The following is a 24,809-nucleotide window of genomic DNA, read 5'->3' as shown; positions in this document are numbered from 1 at the left end:
ATAAAAGGCATGTGCAATGTAGCACTTCACACAGAAATTCACACACTCTTTGTGCTCTTCCTTTTTCTCCTGTGAGACTGTGGGCACTTTGAAAGAACAAGTCGTTTTAATGAATAACAGCATGGCTTCTAACACCATGTATTTCACGTTATATACCTATATGCTGCAGTGTGTGTTAAATAAGAACAAAGAAAAAAAGAGAGTCTGCAATCTATTACAGTGTAATTGGGGAAAAAAATACAGCCCACACAGTCTGAACGTGCAAAGGTTCAATGAATAGATATGAGCAGACAAAAAAAAAAGAAAAAAACATTTACAACTAATTGTCTGAATTAAATAGAAAAATGGGCCATTTATAATATATGGAGTACATTAAGTCCGATTTGCATAGCTTTGAACTTTGCCTATTACCCCCCCCCCCCCCCCCCCCCCCCCCCCCCCCCCTTTATCTGAGAAATCCTCTTATCAGTCCCCGGCATTCACACATTTCTGCCTCTACATCTAGCACACAGGCTACAATCAAACATTGACTGAAGGAAGAAGGCTGCAGAAGAAGAATGTTGACTTACTGGTGTTACAGTTTATCCTGACACAGTCTAGATGGGGAGGGGAGAATAAGTGACAGATGAAATCGCATCCTTCAAGGTAACAGCTGCAGACATCCAAGAGCAAAAAAAAGCCACCTTCCGGGGACGGTCACATGACAGTGGCGACCATTTTAGCCTAGTTGGCTACTGATTGTCAGTATTACTATATTAGTATTGGAAATCCAAAGTAATCCCAGTCCAATTCTTTCAATCAGTACTACTGTATCCAATAATATTGTACCAATATTGGTCAATATTACTGCAAAGCTTTTCATTGTGTATTTTCCAACCTGTGTCATTGCTCATATCGTTATATGATTATTACTCTCCAAAAAACATCATGGGTTCACATTCAGTTGTTACATTTCAAAATGGTCGCTTGCAACTCAGTGGCCACATCGATTTTGCAACCCAGCAACTGGAGCCCAAAATATTGCACTGGTTGTTTGAAAGAAAGCTGTTTTAGATCATATATCAGAAGAGTGAGACTTTACATGTCTTACATTAAAAGCTACATCTAAGGGGGAATACTGAGCCTGTGTTTGCAAGGTGCGGGTTGAAATCCATGTGACCAGGCTGGTCATGTGCCGTCAACCGCAACAGAAAAGTGGGAGCAAACAGCCTCGTGCCACTCAGCACCAACACCGTACAGAGGATCCTCTCAGAGGAGCCTGCGCAAATTTTGGAAAATTAGTCTCTATGAGTTAAATGGAATGATAAATAAGCTAAAGATGAACACATTGCAAGAAACACAGACTACAAATGCTCCATGCTTTTAGCAGCTGTGCCAGCTAAGTACGTTGCATTTTGTAGTTAGTGAATTACACTGAGATATTTTAAATGAAACAATTTTTTTTTTCTGTGTCAAGTCTATCTATTCCAGCCTTACTGGTACAAAGGCCTGACTCTACTTAAATGTACCACTCGTGCCACCATCTGCAGGCGAGCTGGGTGCTGTGGCATCGGGCTGTTTGCCAGACGGGCCGCAGGCTCTGGGCCTTTGAAGGGGTGAGTGCCATCTTTGAACAAGGCATGGGAGATGCCAGCTAGACCAAGGATTACTAATGGACAGAGAGAAACACGAACCTGCTATCATGAAGAAAAAATAAATAAAATGACCAAAAAAGAAAAAAAAAAAGAAAAGAAAATCAAACCCACAGGGTAAAAATGCAAACTATCAGGGCAGCACTTCAATGCAGAAACGCCTACCTGCAGTTGGAAATAGATGGCAGAAGATAAACTGAAGTGTTTGTACTGTACATTTGAATTCATGCGCGTGTCTGAGATGCCATCTATTGAAATGATTCACAAGTGAAATGTGTGCCTTTGGAAAAATCTATTTGCGCACAATAATGGGCATGACTAAAGTGAGCTATGATCAGTTCATAAGATGTGCTGCAGTGCATGGATAAGTGTGTTAAGCGTTAGATTGATGGATATAAAAATCTACAAAGACATCTTAGCAACAAGGCGTAAAAACTTACAGTCCAGGCAAGTCAAAAACAGTCCATGCAACTACAAAGACAAACTACAAAATGGGTTTAGTATGCGTTAGGTCTGATATAAGGTCTGGACCATAAAGAAAACACAAAAACAGTAAAGGCCACCCCATGAACTGGACGAGAGGTGAGCCAACAGTGACGGCTAATACGATACCTAGGTTGACCGTTAGTTTGACCCTTCCACTGTCCAACTCGAGCCGCAGCGTGTCTGCAGAATCGCGGGACGTGGCGGCCATGAGCAGGCCGAACGCTCGCTGGGACATGAAGCGGAGGGACACGTCCTCGGCCTCGGTGTGGATGATGTTCGGGATCACCACCTTCATATACATGCTGCCGTCATAAGAGAGGATCGAAGCCTCTGCGGGAACCAAACAGAGAGAAGAAAGTTCAAATGTTGATGTTGACTTTGCGTAAGTATTAAACAGAATTTGAATTAGCGTCACAGAAGTAACGTGGGCCAGTGAGTGGGCGCGGAAACAAGAGACAACATAATAAACGGCACAAAATATCAAATTATTCCATATATGTCACCTCCTTCAGACAGCTTCCAATAAAATGGAAAAAAGTGTGTGCCCTGAGAGCAAACACATACATGCTCAGTAATGAAAAGTGTACCCACTTTAAAATTTTGAACTTGAATCCTTGCATGCCCTTATTTTTTTTTTAAAGGTAACCACATGCACATACATGTCTCTCAAGCCTAGTTGCAGCTGTAGTTGCTGCAGTCATCATCCATCAGCTGACAAGTCAGTGCTGCTCAGAGTGCAGAAAATTCATGCTACTTCCTTCTTTCCCCAGCAACTCCCCCTGCATGTGTGTTACCCTTATATACATTTGTGTGTAAAATCAGTCATACCCTCTGAATAGTCGCTGAGAAACACTAAGTATTAAATAGAGACAATGCAGACAGATATATCACGAGGGTTTGATGGCTGCTGGGCCATCTTTTGAGTTCGAAAATGAGGAGAAACCCTGAGCGAGTGTGGCGAAGAAAGAGGAAGACTGTCAGCAGAGTGGAAGCCTCTTGGGGAGAGAGAGACAGATTAAAAAGGGTATCCAACCATGAAATACCTGTTTTGACACCTCAGCTTAAAAAAAAAAAAAAAAAAAAAAAAAAAGGCTTGTGGCCTAAGAAATGCACCACCATTTGGCTGCATGTGGGGGAAATGCCGAGGCTGGGGGTGAGAGGTGTTTGGAGCATCACACCAGAGAGTTTGTACATGCGAACGATGAAATCGCCCTCGTCACGTACTGCGCTCAGCTACAGGCTAAGGTGCCATTTCCAGGTCGATATTTAGAGATGAATGTTTACTCATGCAAAAGGCTATGCATTATAAGTAATATTGGATTTTTCTTCACCTAAATGTCAAAATTCGTGTGATGTGTTGCAAAATTCATGTATAAGCAGTGTGAAATCACTCAACCATTCATCCCACCAAGCAGCACACTGCTATAAAAATCCCACTTTCGCCTGTGTTGCTCTTAGGGCTGTTGTAAAAATCTATTCTATGAACAAGCTGTCGACTGTGTGGGTACAGTAGCCTGGAGGATAATGAAACCTTGGCTCACCATTGTTCTTCCCAATTTTAAATTGCCCTGGCTCCCTACCTCATTGTATCTTCTCTGCTCTCTTGTGCGTACACATAAAAACACATCCACACATGCATGCATACCACAAATGGATGTCCTAACTAGCAGTGCATGTATTGATTCATGAGCCAAGTCAGGTCCTGGTCTCACACTAGAAGAAGAAGAAAAAAAAAAAGGGAAAATAAAATGAGGTGAGAATCAATCTGCAACTAGGGAGGACATGAAAAACACCGTGTGAAACAAACTGTGATGTCCATTCTGGAGTTGAAGCAGATTTGGCAAAAATGCTTTTTTTTATCCAGATGTTCGCAGCTACGGTGGTGGGACTCTGTGGAACCCCACTGGAACTGACAGGTGGCAGAAATATACAACACAAAAGTGAAGTTCTGCACACATGCGATCACTAACCATGCGACATTAACGTGTCCTCCAATTTTGGACATGTGACAATCATGGTGACATCGTAGGGTTGAGTGAATAAAACCCCAGTCACACAGGCCTACATTTGTTGCATTTGATTCCTCAACTAACACTGGTCTGCTACCAAAGCAAAGCTTTGAAAAGTGTGTCACAATTTTTTTTTGGAGGCGAATCCTTCATTTCCAGTTCGTGTCGCACTTTTTCAAGTTGTATTACCAATCAGCTAGTAGTGAGCATTTGCAGATGAAAAGATGAAAAACTAGAGGCAACCATGACAATCACCAATCAACCTTCAGGAACAACTACCAACCAGTCGAGAAAACACATTTTCCCAAGCAGCTGGCAGTTGTATCACATCCAATAAGGTGGACAACTCTCGAGCAATGCATGCACGGCGACACGTGAGAAACCTCCATAGCTGTAGTCTGGTCTCGCACAATCTTGTTTTTTTCCACTCTATAACAACTGAGCCACTCAGTTTCAACAGAGGAGGCAGATTTGTGCTTATATACATTTATGTTATTTTATATTGGCTATTATAATGACCTCTTTTTAATCACTTAGTAAATCTGGCATGGATGACTTGCACGCAGTTGAGAATGCTGCTCCTGTACCACCATGCTGTGTTCAGGGACTCAGTTTAAAACCCTCACATTCAGAGCCTTTCAGGCCGGACCAAATTCCTTCACCATCACTAAGCTCCCATTCTTAAGTCAAATAAGGAAAAACTATTTTCTGTCCCTCACATGCACCCAACTACTGGGGTTTTCAAGTTTTTACAGGTTTGGCACCTGATCTCTGGAATCCTTTGATTGCATCCACTGTGTGGAAGTTAACTACAGACATATCTGCTTACACAAGAGTTTGGCAGATATTGTTGGCACCAGCTCTGCTTTTATGCATTTTTAATTTTTTACACTGCTTGAAATGAAAGCATTCCTTCAATTTCTCACATTCTTTTCATTCACATCTTCCTTTATTTTGTTTTCTGTTGCAATAAACTCTGGTTTTGTCCGCTGCACATTTTTGTCGAGGACACTGTGGGCCTTATTGCTTGCTTGCTTTCACAAGAAAACTAGCGCTGGGGATCATGAATGTCAGTGCAAAAAATTTCATGGTTATCTGAGGTTTTGCAGTCTGGAAAAAAACAGTGAGCAACTGGCAGACCCACCTGTACTCCTGTCCTTACTGCATGAATAAAAAAAGCCTTCCAAATCACCTTATTTTCTTTGCTGTGAAAATAGTGTTTTTTTTTCCCATTTGGTTCATCTGTTTCAACAATTCAAGTTATTTGCTTTTCACATCTCTCTCTCTCCAACTGTCAATGATCATGTAAACAGTACAAAATTCTGTAAACCCTGAACCAATAAATATGTTGGACCACACTGCTGACACAATAACATCCCATTTTAGAGGTCTGTTTTGGGGGACAACATGCTTTTTGGAGCACCCACTATGACTGACTGATTGAGCTAAATGGTTTTCACTGACTTTGAAATGATATGGAGGCTTTTAGTTGACAGTTTGCCATGTTTGATTCCCACTGACACCAACGTCTTTAGCTGCATCGAGAGGCAGAACACTCTTAACCAAGGAAAGGCTGGGCTCATTTTAAAGATGTCCTCCTGCTTAGACTGGAACCTCTGAGGAAAGGTTCAAGAGGGAAGAAGGGGGAGAAAAAAGATGCAAATAGCATAAAGTGCAAATCCTCAAGCCAACTGTGTCTGACTTGACTGCCTCTGCCTCTCACTCACCAAACACTTTCAAATAATAATAATAGGCACTGACTTCTTCTAGCTTATCCTGCCAAAAATGTTCACTTATTTGTTGTAATCTCAACATCAGCTAATAGCTCAGCTGATATCCTTCTATGAACCCAATTGGCAAATTGCATAATCTATTATTTAAGCTACTTTAGCTGCCCACAGTTGCTGCACATCTGTAACCCACTTTGCAACCCACCTTCAGCCCTGTACAGCCGTTTCATGCTGTATCTGTTAATCTGTGTCATAGGTGCTGTCACCAATGCCTGCTCTGTTCTGTGCTGGGATCTCGCTGCTGCGTTTTCCACCTCCATGCATGCAAATGGTGGTGCATGTTTAGATGCATGCATATAATGGTGCATGCATGGACTGTAACTTTAACTGCCCCCCAGCTCTGCAGTGCTGAGCACATCATGTTCTTAAAACAAAATAAAAATCCAAATCCTTGGTCAAACTGAACCTATTCTACATGGTATTTGGTGTGAGATATAATATTTTTTTAACAAGTTGCAATGTTACAGTAGGTGATGGCATGTCAGTGCTTTGTTTATATAAGTGGGTTAAAGATCGATTAATGTGGGTTTAGATGAATAATGTAACTACAACTTTGTTTAATCAGTTATTTTACTTTCCAAAGTAATGGCTTTGAACTGGGGAGAACAACATGAGGTTAGACAGCAGCTGGCTGCCAACCCATTTCATGTGGAAGTAGAACTGAAAGTGTGATCGCTCAAAATATCAGTAATAATCTGCCGTTAGTGGCGCGCGTGCACAAACCGCTGGATGTCGGTGGATGCTCGCAGACAGATAATGGGTGAAATTATTAACTTTTGAGCCTTTGTGTTCTCCTAGAGTAAGATAATTTGGAGGTTGGAGCAAACCCTGCATGAACACCGGACCGGTTCTGCTTCTCAGCACATCAAATCTCTCACGTTTTTAGATCTCACCCAGCTCCACCTCATCCATGTGCGCACGTTTATTATTTGAACGGAAATGAGTGCTAAAACTACAAAAGCCTCGTCTCGAGATCAAAACTTCCTTTTTAAGCTAGAATTCAATCTTTCGCATTAGCGGCAGGTTATTTGTCAAACTAAGGTATAACCGTAAGTCAGAGAAAGTTATGGCACTCTGCAAAGCTTAATTAGTTCCCATAGAAAGGCGAAAGCTGGAAACACCACTTAAGATCTGTTAAAAACCGAAAATATTCCGCTCTGCGAAAAGTCGACTTCTTCTACAATCATCGTCATTCATACCCAATGTAAAGCTAATAATGCGCATCAGCAAGATACTGCAGGTGACTGCACTCAAAGCAGCCACGTGGTGAGTGTGGCAAACACAACATCCATGAGCCACACAATGCCGAGGCACAGTTGGAGCCACGGCGCGCTCTTCTCTGTAATTTTGTATTTCTTAAGAGAGATATCAGCGGCAATGAGGATGTCATTTCAGATGGTAATTAAGCTGCTGCTTGTCACTCTGTGTGTGTTTGTGTGTGCAACGTGTGTGTGTGATGAGCCCCGCACTTCACATAATTAGCAGTCCAACCGAAGCAGAAGATGGAGGAGGAGGAAAGCTATTAAGTGAGAAACTCCGCAAATATTCAGGGTACAGAGCCGGGGAGTAAGCCAGTCAAATCTCTTCAGCATGCACACACGTACTTGACACACGCACACACAAACACACAAACACATACACGCTTTAGTCCTTCTCAATCTGTTTTCTTCCTCTCCATTTTTCCTCTCTCACCGGTTCCATTATTTACTTGCCTCCGCTGTAACTTTGTTGCATTATCTAATCTTTTTTTTTTTTTCCTAACAGAGTGACAAGTCTTTGTTTTGATAAACAATCCAACAAGGGCCTTGGCTGTCATTGTGGTGTTTCATGTGAATGCCTGTCAACTCTTTCTCCCACACACACACACACACTCAGATGCAGGCACACACGTAGAGTGTGCTTGTCAACAGTCTTTAAAGTTCAAAAATCATATCCTCATCCTGACAGAGTGGATAAGGACACTGATAAAGAGTCTTATGGGCACTAAGTGTGTCTTAGTGTGCTTTTTTTTGTGCACATACAGTGCAGGGTGTTTGTGTACTCTGTGTATACATAAAACGCCTGCACTCGAAAGTAGAGGCTCTTGGCTGTGGACATTATCCACAGTAATCCTCGCCATGTGATTCACTCTTTGCACGCACACACACACACACACACACACACACACACACACACACACACACACACACACTGCTGCTATAACCAGAACCATCAAAAATATCCCAACAGACAGGACTATACTTTTAAAGGCATGCTCTAGCTGAATAATCCAAAGTCTGTGAAAGAAAAGAACAAAGCACTTTCAATAATTTAAATATGGTGCATACATTAGAGACTAATCAAGTATGAAGCTCTTAGCGTGTTCTTATATTAAGTCCCAAAGTTTATGCAACAAAGTGACTTCAGTCCCGTCAATCCTGTTTAAATGCTTGGCTACATGATAGCCGATACTCGCCCTCCCTCAAAGCCCAAACGACCTTGAAATATCACTGAGGGATTTTGGAAGGAGCAGCTCAGTGCCACTGACTACTCACAGTACCCTTGTGCTGACAGTAGTCAAATGTAGCAGTTGTTTCAATGACAAAATGTATATTTCCCCTCATGCTGGTTCCAGTATGCTACTTTGTAAGGAAACTCCACCTTATAACTCTACGTAATAAAGGAATATTATTAGAAAATAAAAATAAAACTCTTGACCAAAACTCTGGTTAAGTTGTTAGACACTAGTTAGCACCATAGCTCCAGTGACTTTACCAATTGCTTTGCAAGTTTTTCCTTTAAAACCTTGATTTTAGCATCATGGCCTTCACCATTTTTTTTAATGGAGTAAGAAGTGACCATATTTGGCTGAATTAAGTTGCCAGCTAAACACCAAAATGACAAAAAGGCTCATCTCAAAGTTTAAAATGGTGACATCTTTTATACTTCGTATGGTCCCCAACACACAGACACACATCTTCTGAGCAACATCAAAATATAATACAAGAATTTCACCTATCAAAACTGAAGTGCATGCAAACATTTTAACAAGCTGCACCAAAAGGCAATTCATACTCATGTAACTGCATTTAAAAAACTGCTTAAAAAGGCACCAACACCATAAACACAGTTGGAACGTTCAGCTCAGAGACTCCAATTAGAAGATGTGACACCTGGCAGACATGAAGCAGCCGCACACCGTCACCTGTGTTAACATCCACCTGCAAAATTAGCCATGCCAAGTTTACACCTTAAGAAAGGAAAGATGAGTAGGTTCTAAAGTAATTAATCACCTGTACAGTTATGAAAAGGAAATGATTAATTCAAGTTCCAAACACTTTCCTTTAGTTCTTTTTTGGTCTTTACCATCTTCAAACTGAAAAAGCTATTTGTTGGCTAGAAGTTTGACATTTGGTACTAGCTACCTGCTAACTCTGGCTGCTGTTTGAGGCCGGGAACAAGCAGGACTAGAAAGTGATTGTGCTGAAAATATGAGCTGCCAGAATCAGGTTTAAAAATAATAGAAAGCACCAGTCACAAAGCCCTAACAATGATCTAAAAGACTACAGCGTTTGTTCTTAAATGCTATAGTTTTAGTGTTTAGCTCCATATGTTACAAGTTTTCTTTTTAAGGTGGAATTTATTTTTGTCTCTTATCATTTTGTGGTTCTTCCTGTTTTCAATTAGCTGTAATTTTGTTGTTGTTGTTGTAAGCAGCCAAAGATTAATTGGCTTTGAATGAAACCAAAATGCTCCAGAGTCCAGAGAGATTTCTGTGTTTTTACTGAAAGGGACATGTCCCCAATTACAAACACCCATTTGTTTGTAATTTGTTTGTTTTATGATTTCGTTCTCCTGTTCCAGTTTTTTTTCTTTTTTTTTTCTGTACTGGACACATTATGACCTAAAAATCTAAAATACAATGCGGAGTCTCAACCCAGATTTAGGAAGTAGTCCATACTGAGCACTCTGAAGAATGACCCCCCCAACTCAGGCGGGAAAAACTCAGGATGAGGTCAGTATGGGGATTATTAAATATTCTGTCCTGCTCATCCTAAGCAGGCCAAGATGAATCTATCAGAATATCAAACATCACAGGGACTAGTGTAGCACCGATATGAAACAGTAAGCGGTTTTGTGCGTCAGACACAGTGAATAGGCTTTACACGGGGATGAGGTAAATCCGTATAGCTTTTGTCAACATGTGACCGATAACACCGGCATCTGAAACAAGCTGCTACGCATTTAATTTCAAGTATAATTTCATAGAGGACATCATGTTGCACTATTTATTCCTGCTGTATTGTAGGACAGAAACATCATAGCAGCTGAATCGTGCAGTGTTGTTGGCTTAAATCCACCGGTGATATAAGTCACAGAACAGCACTCAGTTGCAACAGTCTCTGTGGTAGCTTATGCCACTGGAAGATGGATTATTCAAAGCCAAGCGGCAACATTTGACCTAAAGGATGTTGAAGTTATGATTAATGACAGTACACGGTGATTTATGGGAGTAAAACTCCTGCTTAGTTGGTATATGGGCACACGTTGGGCCTCATACAGGATACACCCATAAACAAAGTTTGCAAACTCCGAATTCCTTACATCAACCGTTGTCATTAGTGTGTACAGACTGTTGAAATGCCAAAAATTATAATTTTTGGGGGACAGCCAAAATATTATTACCTTGGTACAAAAGTGAAGAACCGAAACTGTGCAACAGTACAAATCCTCACTTATCAGAGGAAAACAGGCTGGATGGCCATTCCTCACCACTTTTATTTATTTATGCTTTATTCACAGCCTTTAATCTCAGTAGAAACTTAGAAAGAAACAGGACCGCGCTTTCTGCAGATCCTAGTAGACACTGTGATCCTCTGCAGGGAGAATTTGTTGATAAAGTAAGTCTGATTTATTGTTTTGCCCTTGTTGAGTTTCTCCAACTTGACTGTACATTATGTTATTGCATCTGGCAAAAGAGGACAAAGATACATCAGTGAATGTACTTAGCGTTGGTGTGTTTGGGCGTGTGGGATAAAGAAAAAGATCAATTTTACAAGTTCTTAAGATTAACCCAAGGAGAGTGTGCTGGAGCGAGTGAGTGTGTGATGCTAATACACTGAGTGTCACTTTGAAACAACTAGAGCCCGGCTGATATAGGATTGTTAAGGCCAATACCAATATTTGCTGATTTAAAAACCCGATATATCAGCGGATGTTTTTTTTCTTTCAGACACACCAGACCAACAGCAGCTAAAGGGCCACTGATTTGATAATCCAGTAATTATTAGAGCCTGGCCAGTATACAGGAGTTTTAAGAGTCACTGTCAAGTAAACATCTTGGAGCTTTATACAGTTTTTCAGACAAAGCACCGAGGGCTTTAGGAAATTAAAATGAACATTTTACAGGCCAGTATAAGTGGCAGACAAATTAATCACGAAAATGAATTGTTAGTCAGAGTCCAACTTATAAAATTCTTAAATATATGTAAATTACATAAGCGCGTGGGGAACACAGTGTGGTTTTGCTGTGTTTCCTTGAAAGCCTGGCTTAGATTCTTGTACCGAGAGAATATTTATCTGAATCATTTCCAGCAACTCCAGCAACATGCTCAGCGAATGAGAAAACCTTGTACTGCTGTAAATCTAACAAATCTCACATCTGCTACTCCGAGCTCTACCTTCTGCTTCGTGTTCAAACCACTGAGTTTGCAAATTAAATGTAGAGCAGCTACCTTTATTGGACTCCGGAGGAAGAAATCCTCCCGTGCAGTTGCGTGATTCTCATCCTGACACGGTGGGCGTGTGCGCCACTGTACATTTGGCTGTGACAAACGTCACAGCACGCACTCAGAAACGGTAGCTTTACCCTTTAACCTCAGCACTACAAAGACACCCCTCCATTCTGAGTAACAAATATGTTGTGAGCACACCTGCGTGCACACAAAAGCAGTGAACTAGAGCAACATCAGGCCATCGGGGGGCAGCAAAGTCAAAGACAGCCAGCTGCTGCTGACACCAGCTTCTCGTTTGATTTGTTAGGGGATGAGCAATGTGGAGATGAGCAGGGTGGAAACATAAACAAAGGGCAGAGATTAAAAAAAAAAAGAAAAAAAGGAAAGGCCGAAATAAATAGCAAAATGAGAAAAGTGGAACAGACACATGAGGAAACAAACAGCTGCAGGTGGCTAAATTGAGTCAATTATTAATTATTAAACATGGCAGACTCAGTCCTTGGATATCATGCTGCAAAATAAGTATCTCTCTCTGATGAAAATACAGCTAGAAAATGCTAATTCATGCTCTTTTTATAAAACATGCACTCTCAGATAATACTATGCAGCCTCAAAGAGGATAAAGTACAGTGTATACTCTTATTTATTTATTCGCTTTTTTTTTTTTTATCCAGAAGAAAGTGCCAGTCCCTGTGGAAACCATCCTCCCTGCTGCCGGGAGAGGTTTGGAGACTTGTCAATTTCTCAGATGGCCGAACACTGAAGGCTTGATTTCCTCTGTGTGTTCTCCCTCCCTCCCTCCCTCTCCCTCCCTTGTTCTATCTCTCTATATGTGAGGGAGCGGGTAGGAAAACCACGCGAGGGGAAGAGCAGTGAAAGTTGTCCGTGCCTGTGTCTGGAAGTGAAAGAAAAGAAAAAAATAAAATAAAAGCAAATGAACTGAGACGCAAGGCAGAGAAAGTATGGGAAGATAGATGCAGCACGCTCCCGTCGTTCCTTCTCTGCGTAGCGTGTCACAATGAGAGTCTGAGTTTACATAACCCAGCACAGTTCCTAAGCACACATTTAATTACAAATGGGGATTAGGGAGCAACAGCATAACGTTCCAAGCAGTGAAAAACTGAAACGAACAGATCGTTTTAAAATGCAGGAGGATCTGTTCTTCTCCCGGGTAAACATTGTCAAACAAATCTCTGGCATTTTCAGTGATTCAGTCAACAGTTTGTACTTCTCTCTCCCTCTATCTGCTACTGCATCAGCCCTTTCTCATTCCTTTCTGTTTTTCGTGCACTGTATGATTTTTGTGCAGATCAGCTGATGAGTCTGGCACTACTAGCAGCACAGGAGGCCGACTGTCAGCTCGCCACGGGTCTGTCCTCTGGCGCCAGAGGCAGGAAGCACAATCTTTAATGGCAGGCAACTCAAATCTCCTCAGCAGGAGAATAAGGGAGAAGACATTTTACTCCATTTCTTCTGCATGTGTTCAGGGAAACTACAACAGCCGGCAACCACAAGAATTAAAATTCAATCTGCATGGACTTCAATCTCTTCTATCTGCAAAACCAACATTTCCCCAGATGGAGAAGGAATGAATAAAAGAGTCGTGAATTTAGGGTGGAGACTTTTTCTTTTGGAAGGAAAAAAAAAAAAGCTGTATTGTGTGCTGAATTTGGGTAAAAAAAAATAAAAAAATGTGACTTGCTTGAGAGCGTAGAAGATGCCAAACCCATTATTCTGCTCAATTCAACAATTATTCAACAAGGGGAACAAAGATAAGTGTTAAAAGACAAATGGAACAAAGCTCAGATGGGGAGAGTGAATGAGAGTCGTCGCTGGTGGAAAAAAAAAATGCAGGACGAGGCTTTTTCTACACCCAGCACAAAATGTTTCAGCTTCAAATGAAAAAGGATTAATTTAGCATGCTTCCCTAGGCTGCCAAACAGTTAGGCTTAGATATGTATATGTGCAGCTCCGTTCCATGAGCTAGAGAAAAAGCTAAATGAAAAAAAAAAAAAAAAAGGGCAAATTGCAGTCGTGTAATTCAGGACAACACATTCACTTACATGCCTGGGAGGTCAATTTTTTTTTAACAACCGAAGGGCCTTTAAGTGCTTCACTTTGACTCCAGCTTTTGTGAAATCCTGTCAAAACGAGCGAAGACGGAATCCGCAGGAACGATCAGATGTGTACGTGTTGACGTGCATCTGTGGTTTTCAAAAGCTCAGCATGTACTAAAAATTTCAAGCTGTGTGTCAGGGCACCTCGACACATCTATTCTAAACTTAGTCAAGCACTTTCTGGTGTTATGGTGACTGCTGACACCTTAGGATATTGACGCCTTAGTATATATACGTATATATATTTGGAGATGTCAGTCCTGCTGTATGCTTGTTAGTTACATGCCAGAAGAAGAAAAAAAAAGAATATATCCTGTGTCAAGAGAATGAGACAGGTGATTTATCTCACACCATTCAGACATGATGAATAAATAAAATATGAAGTGGCATTGTCTCACTGGCAAATAATAGACCTAGACATACAGCATTATTACTGCTCCAAAGTGAACTGCAGGTGCAGCCGCTAATGCTGCTTCAAATGCACCACCTGCAGTGCACCACAGAGGCATCATGTGCTAAATGATGCGAATCAATTACCACACCCAGGACCAGTGAGCCTTTACTGTGGGCCTGTATGTGAAACAAAACATCAGACGAAGCATTTCAGGGCAAAATAAAATTGAAGAAACAGTCCAACTGGGTCTATTCAGTCAATTCATCTGTTTGAAATTAAAAGGTATCTCTTATATAAATAATAAATCATCTGCATGGAACAGTAATGAACACATACATGTATAAAGTCTTAATCTGCCAACATCTCACCCCTGCTTTGTATTCTCAGCCTCATCCTCTTTCCTCCATTTCCCTTGTTTTTTTGTTTTGTTTTGTTTTGGGTTTTTTTTTTTTTTTTTTTGCCATCCTCCCTCTTAGACCCCCCACCCCCTTTATATTGTGTACGCCTGTACGAGCTGGCCGGTCAGTCAGGGCAGACCTTCGAGTGTCATTTTCTCTCTCAGCTGAGATAAATGTCTTAGCAAAGGTGCTCATCACCCATTTATGATGAGAAGTGGGGCTGGAAAAAAAGCAAGAGAAAGAACAAGATGAGAGGGAGTACCAGGGCAGCAGCAGAGAAAAGGATGGGTCAGAAATGTGTGGTGGACTTTTTTTCTTCTACCACCTTTTAAAAGAGAGAAACACAAAAATGGACGTCAGTTGTTTTCTAAAATTACAGCGATCCGTTAGAGACACAAGAGGAAGACGAAGTTATTTTCACTTCAAGTGACAAAGCTGAGGGCATCGCACAACGCTAAATCATCAATCGCCCTCCCTTCTAAAGACTTCCTTATCCTTCTGTTTTTGGGTGGATATCTACTTTATTACACTGGAAAGGTATCTAGAAGGCTCCGGTTGTGCATCTCATTCTATCTCAGTATGCAATAATGGCTTTCTCCAAATGCCGACAGCTAAACACACACACACACACACACACACACACACACACACACACACACACACACACACACACACACACACACACATACACAAAAAGCTGCTGAAAAAGTGATGTTCTTTTATTCAAGCCAAATTATCCAGCGTTAGATCGGCGCTTTCTACTGCATGCGTCAACTCACGCTGCCATTCATAAATGTGACCTTGGAGATTCACTAATTTTTTTCTTTTTAGCACGGCTGTCTCCAAAGCTTGATCTGACTAAGATTTATAGACTTTGTCAGGTCAGAATCCACACAGGTGATAACTGTTTGATGTCAGCCATTTCACTTCAGGTTAATGGAAGTAGATTCAAACATTGGAGACACAAAAAAATGTCAAGTACAAACATGACAAAAATACTAGAATGGTTTTCAGGATAGACTATACAAAGCTCAATGTCTATTTCTGATAAAAAGTAAAAAAAAAAAAAAAAAGAAGATAGATACCTTTTAAAAAGCACTGCAAATGCTTTTATAAAGGCAGCCATGTAAAGCACTTTTATAAAATGCTCAAGAGGCACTTCAAAACCACTAATTCTCTGCAATTAATACAAAGTAAGAAGATTGTTTTCCATGTTGGAAATCAGACTGAAAAAAGTTACAGACATGCTGCTAACGTCTGTTTTCTGTCCATTAATTTGAAATGTTCTGAAGTGCCGCGCTGCCACTTTAAATTAAAAAAGTCAGCACTCATTTCTAATGACTGAAAAATGTAAAACATTGCACTGTTAAATGTTAATGTACCCAACATACTCTAAAGAGTACACTTTAGATTTACATTTTGATTTAAGGCTTTCATGGGAACACATATTTAAATATGTAGGAAACACACATAATTGCTGCTCTAAAAAATATATAGAAGAAGCTGAATAATACACCCAAACAAAGACTCATACTTGTGTAGCATATCCATAATGCTGCAGTGATTTATCTTTTTGTCAGCTTGAATTTGTTGCACTGTATAAATACAGTACGCATAGGCTGGGTTTGACATATGGAATCAAAATCATATGAGGCAGTAATTGGTACCTGACCTCAAGAAATTATTTGCACAAAGGCAGTCTCGCAATTATGCAAGGTCTATTATAGGGCTCGAGGAGCCTTTCACATAGATTTTTTTTCCTCCCTCTGTGGGTGGAAAAGGCGTTTAGACAAGCATTTAAATTATGCCACTCTAACACCAGTGGAAGCAGCATTTATCATAGCTGAGAACCGAGCTCATCTGAATACAAATGGATCTGGAAAAGATTTTTTTTGTTTTAATGAGTGCAGAGATGATGCAGCAGGAGATCGCAACCTTTTAGAACCACAGTTTTGCCTGTATTCCTGTGATGTCTCTGTATTATATTACCTTCCCGCCAAACATGTGGCGCCTCTTGTCGTGATTCCGATGTTCCAAACTGTTTGCACACGAGAAAAATGATGATGTCACTTTTCTAGCAAGAGAAAAAAAAAAAAAAAAAAAAAAAAGCTTTTTGCAAGTAGACTTTCAGTTTGTTTATTTTAAGTAGCCAATAGTGGAAACTGCATTAATTTCTGTTAATAAGACCTCCTTATGCTCTTTTTTTTTTGGATCCTTCAAGCAATGTATGCTGATTGGCAACAGTGTAGCACTTCTAGATTTAATTCAGTAGAAACAGGCCATGAGATGAGCTTAACTTTGTTTGTTTTATGTTATTTGAATTTAGGAAATTAAAGCTAATCAAACAGAACTTTATAAGCAGAACTTTATAGAAACAGTACTGCGGTAACTTTGTGCATAACCTTAAAGGTAAGAAAATGTAATGTCTTTGCCAGGTTGCAAAATTTCAGACATGAAGGTGGCAACCATCAATGTCACCCAGTCGACGTTCTGCAATTATAACCTGGGATTAAACTGTAAAAGCCATGTGGCAACCTATTATTTCCCTGTCACTATGAATGAACAGTGAGGAAAGTGAGCAGGTAATTGCGCAGTCCGTGTGTTCTGGTGTTTCAGTCTTTCTGAGAACCAGTGTGATTGATGTCATTAAGTTTAGGTAGTAATGTAATGACAAAAAAAACTTGTCTAACTGGCAGCACGAGGACCAGCTGACCAATTTTGCCCACGACTCCTGTAATGATTCAATTCATTGTGCCTACAAGTTAAAGAGTATTAAATTAAAATAATTAAACAACGTGCTAACTATGTTTTCACCTCCAGTGAAAACATTAAGAAAGAGGAAGCCTGTGCTATTGTGAGTGATGTCTTGACTGATCTGCGGTGGACACACTTCCAGCCAGCAGCTCAGGCCTGGAGCCATCACTACTCTTCTCCACTGACAGTAGGGAAAACACAAGCACTTACTGTATGTGGGCGGTGGCATCTTGTCAGGGAAAATGCAATATGCATTAGACACAATCCAATCTGTCTCCAGTGGATTGATGTGTGTGTGTGTGTGTGTGTGTGTGTGTGCGCGCGCGTGTGTGTTTTTGTGCGGTGTGTGTGTGTGTAAATGCAGCAGAAAGACAGAAAGAGGAGAGTCTCAGTGGGATCTCTTGGCGCTTGGCTGGCACACCATCAGACAAACACACTTCATTACAGGCCTATTTACCTGATTAACTGGGCTACTTTATCAGCTGCACAGCACTCTGCAACACACAACTGTCAGCAGCACCCTGGCTCCCTAAGAGCTCCCCTCCCACACCCACACAAATAGACCCACACTCAAACACAAAGCTCCACTTTCTGACTGACTGTTTGAATGACTGACTAGCTTGCTGAAACAAAGCCTAAGATGGCATTCTCCTTCACTTGGCAGACTCAGAGGATGACATCAAATATACCTCCCTGTAGTCTTGAATTAATGTCACCTCTTACAAGTTAGACTCAAATACGACCTGAATAATCTGTTGTACTAGAGTTTTCCTTATGGGGAATAACATTTGGGTAACCTTTTCATGTAATGGAATGTAACAATCAAAAAGGAATAAAGCCTCGAGCTGTCTCCCAAAGATGGGAAAGAGGACAAAGCCCACCTTGAAACATTATTATTACAGGAGGGTAATGATTTCCTTTTTCTCTTTGCTTTCTGTGGATCTGACTGCAGGCGAGAAGAAAATCATTTCTCAGCATCAGTTTTAAAGCACTACACCAAACTAAACCTGCGTGCCCGATTCAACCCAATTAGACATTTCCCACACAGTATGAGCTAAGTTACAAAAATAACTTTTTCATGGTTTGGCAAATGATTAAAGCTGACACGGCAGATGAATAAAAGCAGTCTAACAAGGTAAAAAAAATAATAATAATTTCTACATATTCAAGGGGTGAACATTTTCCTCTGAGCCATCTTACTATGGCTGTATTTAAAGCAAGAACAGGGGTCTAGGATCTGGCCAAAAGATCACATGACAGCGAACTTAATGCTACAGTCACACTAGGGAAAAGAGTTATGATAATAAACTAATTATCTGTTGTAAATTAACAAAAATTGCAAATCTTTTGGTGTCTGCTGCAAATATGTTGCCATCTACACACCCAGAAATTCACATTAACTATTCACATTAAGAGTCCATCCAGAAAGTCACAGATCTGAAACAGAAATTCCTCCAAAAATAGTGACGTAGTTGCTGCAGGATGGCAATTTAACTGCAAAATGAAACACGACGCATTACAGACGAGTTGAGTTCATCAGCACAGACTGACTGAGAGTGATTGCAACATGTTGGCATCTGTCTGCATTTATAAATTAGATGGGAATTATTTGCAAACCTTCATCAGCCCGTCTGAGAGTGACTGCAGTCAGTCGGACCGCGATTGTCTGGAGACAGGTTGACCTGTGCAACTGCCTTGCGATTGAAAGTGGCCTCTGCAATTGGTCTGCATCCTATCTCTGCTCCGGTTTTACTTTGAAACTGACAGGAAGTGTTGATATCTTCAGCATTTCGATGCCTCTTTTAAAAACTTGGTCCACTCGCCTTTATTCTTCATCTCCCACGCTGTCTTCTATTTTCAAGAGGAGCTACACCTCCAGCGCATCCAGTGAGCATTGTCCTAATTTTGTCACAACCAATCACACTTTCTCTTAGTTCTGTAGGAAAGTTTGGACAGCACTGCTTGATGCCAAATTAAGATCGGCCAGGATCATCAGTTTGCCTACCCCGAAGCAAGCCCCGTCTTTTTTCTCTCTGCCATGCGTGTCTGTAGGGGCTGCACCAAGCCAAGTGGTCCCATTTGAATTTAGATCACAGGAAGACAGTTTCTGGCAGTGCTAAGTTCCCGGTCAAAACCCATATGAGAGGGGTCTATCAGGGCTGTGGCCCTGTTACTACACACCTGTATACAGTTTTGGCACTGCCTGGCTGACATAAACACATGCACTCACACAGACCTGCTGGAGGCACACAGAAACATGTGGTCACAATAAAAAATGCAAAAAATGAGAGTTAAAGCTTTTTATTCTTCATATTCAGCAGATCCATAGTATACACACACACACACACACACACACACACACACACACACCTGCACACACTGTCTAGCTACCATGCTGACACTACATCTGTTTGTGCAATACCACGGCAAGCCTCTGATCACAGGTGCTGTCATGTCTCGTGGGCGGGGTTAAAGAAGACATGCCAAAAGGTGGGCGTGTGTGTGGGGGGGTGAGGAGAGAGAGGGAAGTGATAAAAAAGGGAGACGGAGAAGGTAACAGAGAAGGAAGAACATCAAGAGAGGAATGAGAAAGAGAACAAAAATGATAGGTAAACAGAAACAAAAAAAAAAGATAAAAGGCAGAAATCATCTGTATACTAAACCCGGCACAGATACTAGGTAGAAAACAGTGAGCAGACAGCAGTGCTGTTGTCTGTTAATGTCGCCTGGTACGATCTTTGATCTCCTCAAAGAGTCTAAAATATCTGTCAGGTTGCATTTTCGTTCCGGTAAACAGAGCAAGAAAATTGCCTGTTTTTTTAGCTCCCAGTGGAAGAGGAGGAATTACACAGAGCGATGTGCTCTATTCAATATAACTATGATGAAATCATCTCAAGACTTTCATTTCTGATGATTCCATTATTTGAAATCCAAAAATATAATCAGTGAAAAATGCGCTAACACTACTTTTGTGGGTTTTCCTCTGGTTCTGAAAATCAGTCATGGTACATAACGGGGAGGTTTTCCACTGCCAGCCGTGCTGCTGCAGAAGAAAATCTACAAAGCATCAGTTAATTAGCTAAAAACTGTCATGTCTTCGGCCTGTGTGGTGTTTTTAGAGACTCCTGATTTGGTTATTTGTCTTTAATTTGTGTTTTTTCTAATATGTTTCCGTTTTGTGATCCTGCGTTCTTATCCCAGTATACTGACCTTTAGCTCTACTGTATTATTTGAGTTCTATCACCTGTCTAGTTTTTATGGAGGTTTTGGATGCCTGTTATATGGTTTACTGCTCTAATGCCAGTTTTCAATTCTTGGTCTTTATTTAGTTTCAGTTTGTTTAGTTTCCTCTGTGTTTCCTTCCTCTGTCTCCTTTTGTTTTTGCATCCTTAGCTTTCCATGTCCCCTCCCTCCTTCTGTCATTATGATTAGTATAAGTTGTCTTGTTTTTGTGTTAAGTAATGTGTCTGTTGGGTTGTTTCCTGTTTTACTTTGATAGCCAGTTGTCTCTTTTGTTTTATTTTAGATTTTACTTCCTGTCTGTCTGATTGTCTTGATTATGTTCACCTGTGACATGTTCCTCTCCTGTTTCTCATTCCTGGTGAGCCTTAAGTGTATAAATGCTCCAGTGCAACTTTTTTCCAAAGGAGAGGCGCAGATAAGAAGTTTCATTGGCTAAAAAACAGTGAGAAATGAGACTGAACCTGATCCCAAAGTGATCACAGTTCAAGATATTCAAAGATGCTGTCATGTCAACAAGTTGCATCCAAAAGGTGGATCTTATCTGAAACAATCATGTCAGATGGAAGATGCTAATAAAAAAGTATAAAGAAAAAATATCAGTTGAGACCACACAGATGTGATAAATAAGCTTCGTCCTTCTTATCATCACATAAATCTGTTCACCTGCTTGGGCAGAGAAAACTGGCTGTGCTCCCACCACCTGTGCATAAGAACATCTGAGAAACTTGCGTACATACTGTACTGTGATTTACCCAACTCTGACTTCAGGAAGTGCAAGACTGATCTCAACAAAGTGTTTCGAACAAAGACAGACGTAAACGCTTATTTACATTTGACGGAACAGTCACCAGCAAAGGCCAAACATTGTGATGTAAATGCATAACCCCCGTTACACTCCCTGTGAGAGTGCCGATCTTTATCATTTCACCCTTTGTCTCATCATACAAGCATAGTTCTCTGCCGTAGAGTACAGCGTGCTTGAGATCAATAGCAAGTGCCATGTGCAACTACATCTCAGTGGTTGTTTGATATTGTCACCAGGGAGCTCCAGGGTCTGCTTAAAAGCATGGAGGAGAAGGAAAATAAATTCCTCTACCAGCATGACTAATATAATCCCATTCAGTCTAAAGTGTTACGCATTCATTTTGTAAAAAAGAAAATACCACATGCCGTTTCAAGCCCAACATTTCAAAGAAGAAGCACTTTAAGAGCACAATCCTCCACCAAGGCAGCTCACTCTCTGGGAAGTATTTACTTTTAATGGAATAGTATTGTATTTTGTATATATTCATTTTGTTTCTTTGTTCTTTTTAAACATACTTTAAGAAGTTTGTAGTGCAGTAAAAATCAGAAGGGTAGTATGACAGATGTTTACTTTAATTACACAAACATTATGTAGGAGCAGGTAATAGGTAATAGGTATTGATTTGTAAATAACTGGACATGAATGACTTGAGTTTATTATATAATATTATAATGCAGTATATTGCTAGCTAACTAGGCAGCTCATTCTCTTTTTCTATGAAGATTCTTTCTTTAAAGCTATAACACATTTTGGGGTCAACTTGAAAGAAAGGCAGATGTTCAACGTAAAAGTGAGGTCAGAGGTCAAATGTGACATAATATTTGGATGCAAACTATAATGTCATATTTAGCCTCCCCATATACCAGCATCATTTCCTAAATGTTGCCAAAACAAACAAAAGGCAGCTGAATTTTTTTTTAGCAGTTTTAAAGATAAGTTTGACCTTAATTGACCCTGAAGAAGAGGCCAGAGGTCCAAAGTAACGTGACATTTACAATCCATATTTCATTCCTAATATGCCTATGTTTTGTCAATACAAACCATTGCGGTAAGAAAAATAGTTTTAAATACCTCTGTGTAGCATTATTATCACTTTGACCTTCAGATCAGTCTACTGACCTCGAAGGAGAGGTCAGAGGTCAAATGTGACATGGCACAGCACACTTGTAAGCATCATTATGAGGTTATGAGGCTTTTTGTAAATTATTGACCAATAAATCATTAAGTTGACCTTGAAGACCTTGATGGCCGCAAGCCAAATTTTAATGGATTGTTAACGTGACCCCACTCTACACCCTACAAAAGTTAAATCAGAATTCATTCAAAACTTTTCAAGCTATCGTGTTTACAGACCTCAGCCATGTTTACAGCTATCGTGTTAGCATGCAAATGCTACCAAAAACAGAACCTCCTTGGAGGTAATCAAAGGGATCACTTCAACACAAGGGCTCCTGTTTGCTAAACAGGCAAGATTTAGCTTCAGATATATTCTTTGCTTCTGTGTCAGGATATGCAGTAGTAGTCTGCAAAAAAAAAAAAAAAAAAAAAAAAGAGAGAGAAGAAGCTCTATTCAAATGAGCTCTTATTTAAAACAAATGGTGAGGACTGTGGAGGACTTAAAATGCAATGATTCACCTTTAGTGAGTAGCACTGAGAGCTGTCTTCACTTTGGTAGCTACAAATCAAAGCTCTCAAGTTACTGCTCGGTCTTCTTTATGACCCTTTACCTGTGGGCCCAGGCTTTGGTTAGTGACTGAATGAATTACATCACTGATACAAGCAGCCCAAGATGAGACTCCTCTGCAACGTGGCCAGCCTCACTCAATATGAGAAAGTGAGCAGCAAACTGAGAGGGCTCCAATATCGAGCTGTGGTGACTCTGCACTAACAGGAGCTCTGGCTGACATGGTTCAAGCTGTTCAGGGCAGACCACAGGGAAAAAAACAAAACAAAACACAACACAACACACTGGACGGGAAGGATATTACCATTAAGACACTGATGTGATATGGCTACTATTTGCTACTATTGCTACTATTTGAATATCTTCCTAAATCTCGAGAAAGACTGAATTCTTAAAGGTGCATTTCATAAGGTAAGGCTGGGGGACTCACCAGTAATATTTTTCTATAGCACTACTGCAGCAACAAGTCTGTTAAAACAAAAAGGAAAGACACAAGTTTCCCAGACAGAAAAAATCAATAATGATCTTTCACTGGAAAAGGTTTATGGTCTAGGACTAGGCTTAAGCCATGCCTGTGAAACTGGCCTTAAGAGCATAGAATATACATGAACATATACATGACACTTTTGTAACTTTGCTGGTTTGTGGACTCTTGTTTGGTGCCCCAAGTGGGGTGAATATGACTGAAAACCCAGAGAATGCACACCCTAAAGCAGACATCATCACGCCATATTGAAGAAGACTTGAAACTAGCTATTTAACCCTTGAACTCATTAAGAAAATCTTGACTATAAGGTAATGAATCAAGAAGGAATTAGGGTCTGCTCCTAGACTTCTACACATTCGGACTTTTTGGTGGAGCCAGAGGAGTGGTCCCTTGGAGGCCTTTCCAAAGAATGCAGCTTTACGTCTTTCTTGTCATGTTTTATACAGTGTACTGTATGACTAAGAGTTCAGTTGTGACATATTTTGTGTTTGAGTAGGATGAGTGTGATTGAGTAGGATGGTTATTGACAGGTTACAGACAACCAAAGGGCAGAATGCGAACAGTATAGATGGGAATTAAAACCCAGGAATCTGAAAGCACACCATCACTGCCCCCTCAGAGGCAGAGATCTGCATGGACAGAATTCAGCGAGCATTAAATTAACAATATGGTGTAAAATGCTCATAACCTGAGTTGTTTTAATTATTTATCACACAGAATAATTTTAGCTTGTTAAAGCTAATGCAGTGATGGCTCCTAACATGAGTGGGCTGCTTATACAGATGCAGCCACTGAAAATTTCCGGCCGATCCGTGACGCGACCTTGGCCGGTCCTTGGCCGATTCGTGGCCGAACCTCGGCCTAAACGCGATCCCCCGCTAATGACGTAGGAATTCCGGCCACTGGTGGGAACGCCCCTAAGCAGCATTTGGGGAAAATGGTGGTAATGTCTTGTTTATCCACCAGGAGGAGCAGTAATAGTGGAAGCGCATTCATTAGCAGCCCGCTGTATACTGTACCAAGGATCCTCACATCATTGAACTGTAATTGTAAGCGGAACTGTCCATTAAAAACAATAGAAAGATGAGAGTAAAGCGGTCATTATAGTGGAGCGGTGAGTATTGTCTGGAGGGACGGGCTGGGCTTGAAGTTCAGCCCGGGACCTCGGACAGGCTGTGAGCGCTGCACCGCCAGCGAAACTGGGTAAAAAAATAATTAAAATAATTCTGATCACCAGCCGGTTTGGCCTGGCAATGACCTGGGAAGCCTTATCCTCTCATCAGTGTCACATTGTTCT

The 24,809-nt window shown here is 40.7% G+C and overlaps 1 protein-coding gene across 2 annotated transcripts in view; it reads right to left on the bottom strand.

The window, feature by feature from the left end:
- The window catches only part of nrxn3b (neurexin 3b), a 310,461-nt gene that overhangs the window by 183,787 nt on the left and 101,865 nt on the right, over window positions 1–24,809 (bottom strand). For both annotated transcript variants that reach the window (XM_030720979.1, XM_030720980.1), the window contains 2 exons: window positions 2,244–2,447; window positions 570–596 (listed from right to left, as the gene is read on the bottom strand). In XM_030720979.1, coding sequence (XP_030576839.1) covers window positions 570–596; window positions 2,244–2,447 — 231 coding nt within the window. The remainder of the gene's footprint in view (window positions 1–569; window positions 597–2,243; window positions 2,448–24,809) is intronic.

The sequence above is a fragment of the Archocentrus centrarchus genome, chromosome 24 (genome assembly GCF_007364275.1).
Source record: "Archocentrus centrarchus isolate MPI-CPG fArcCen1 chromosome 24, fArcCen1, whole genome shotgun sequence".
NCBI lineage: Eukaryota > Metazoa > Chordata > Actinopteri > Cichliformes > Cichlidae > Archocentrus > Archocentrus centrarchus.
This window is presented reverse-complemented; position numbering and strand designations above follow the sequence as displayed.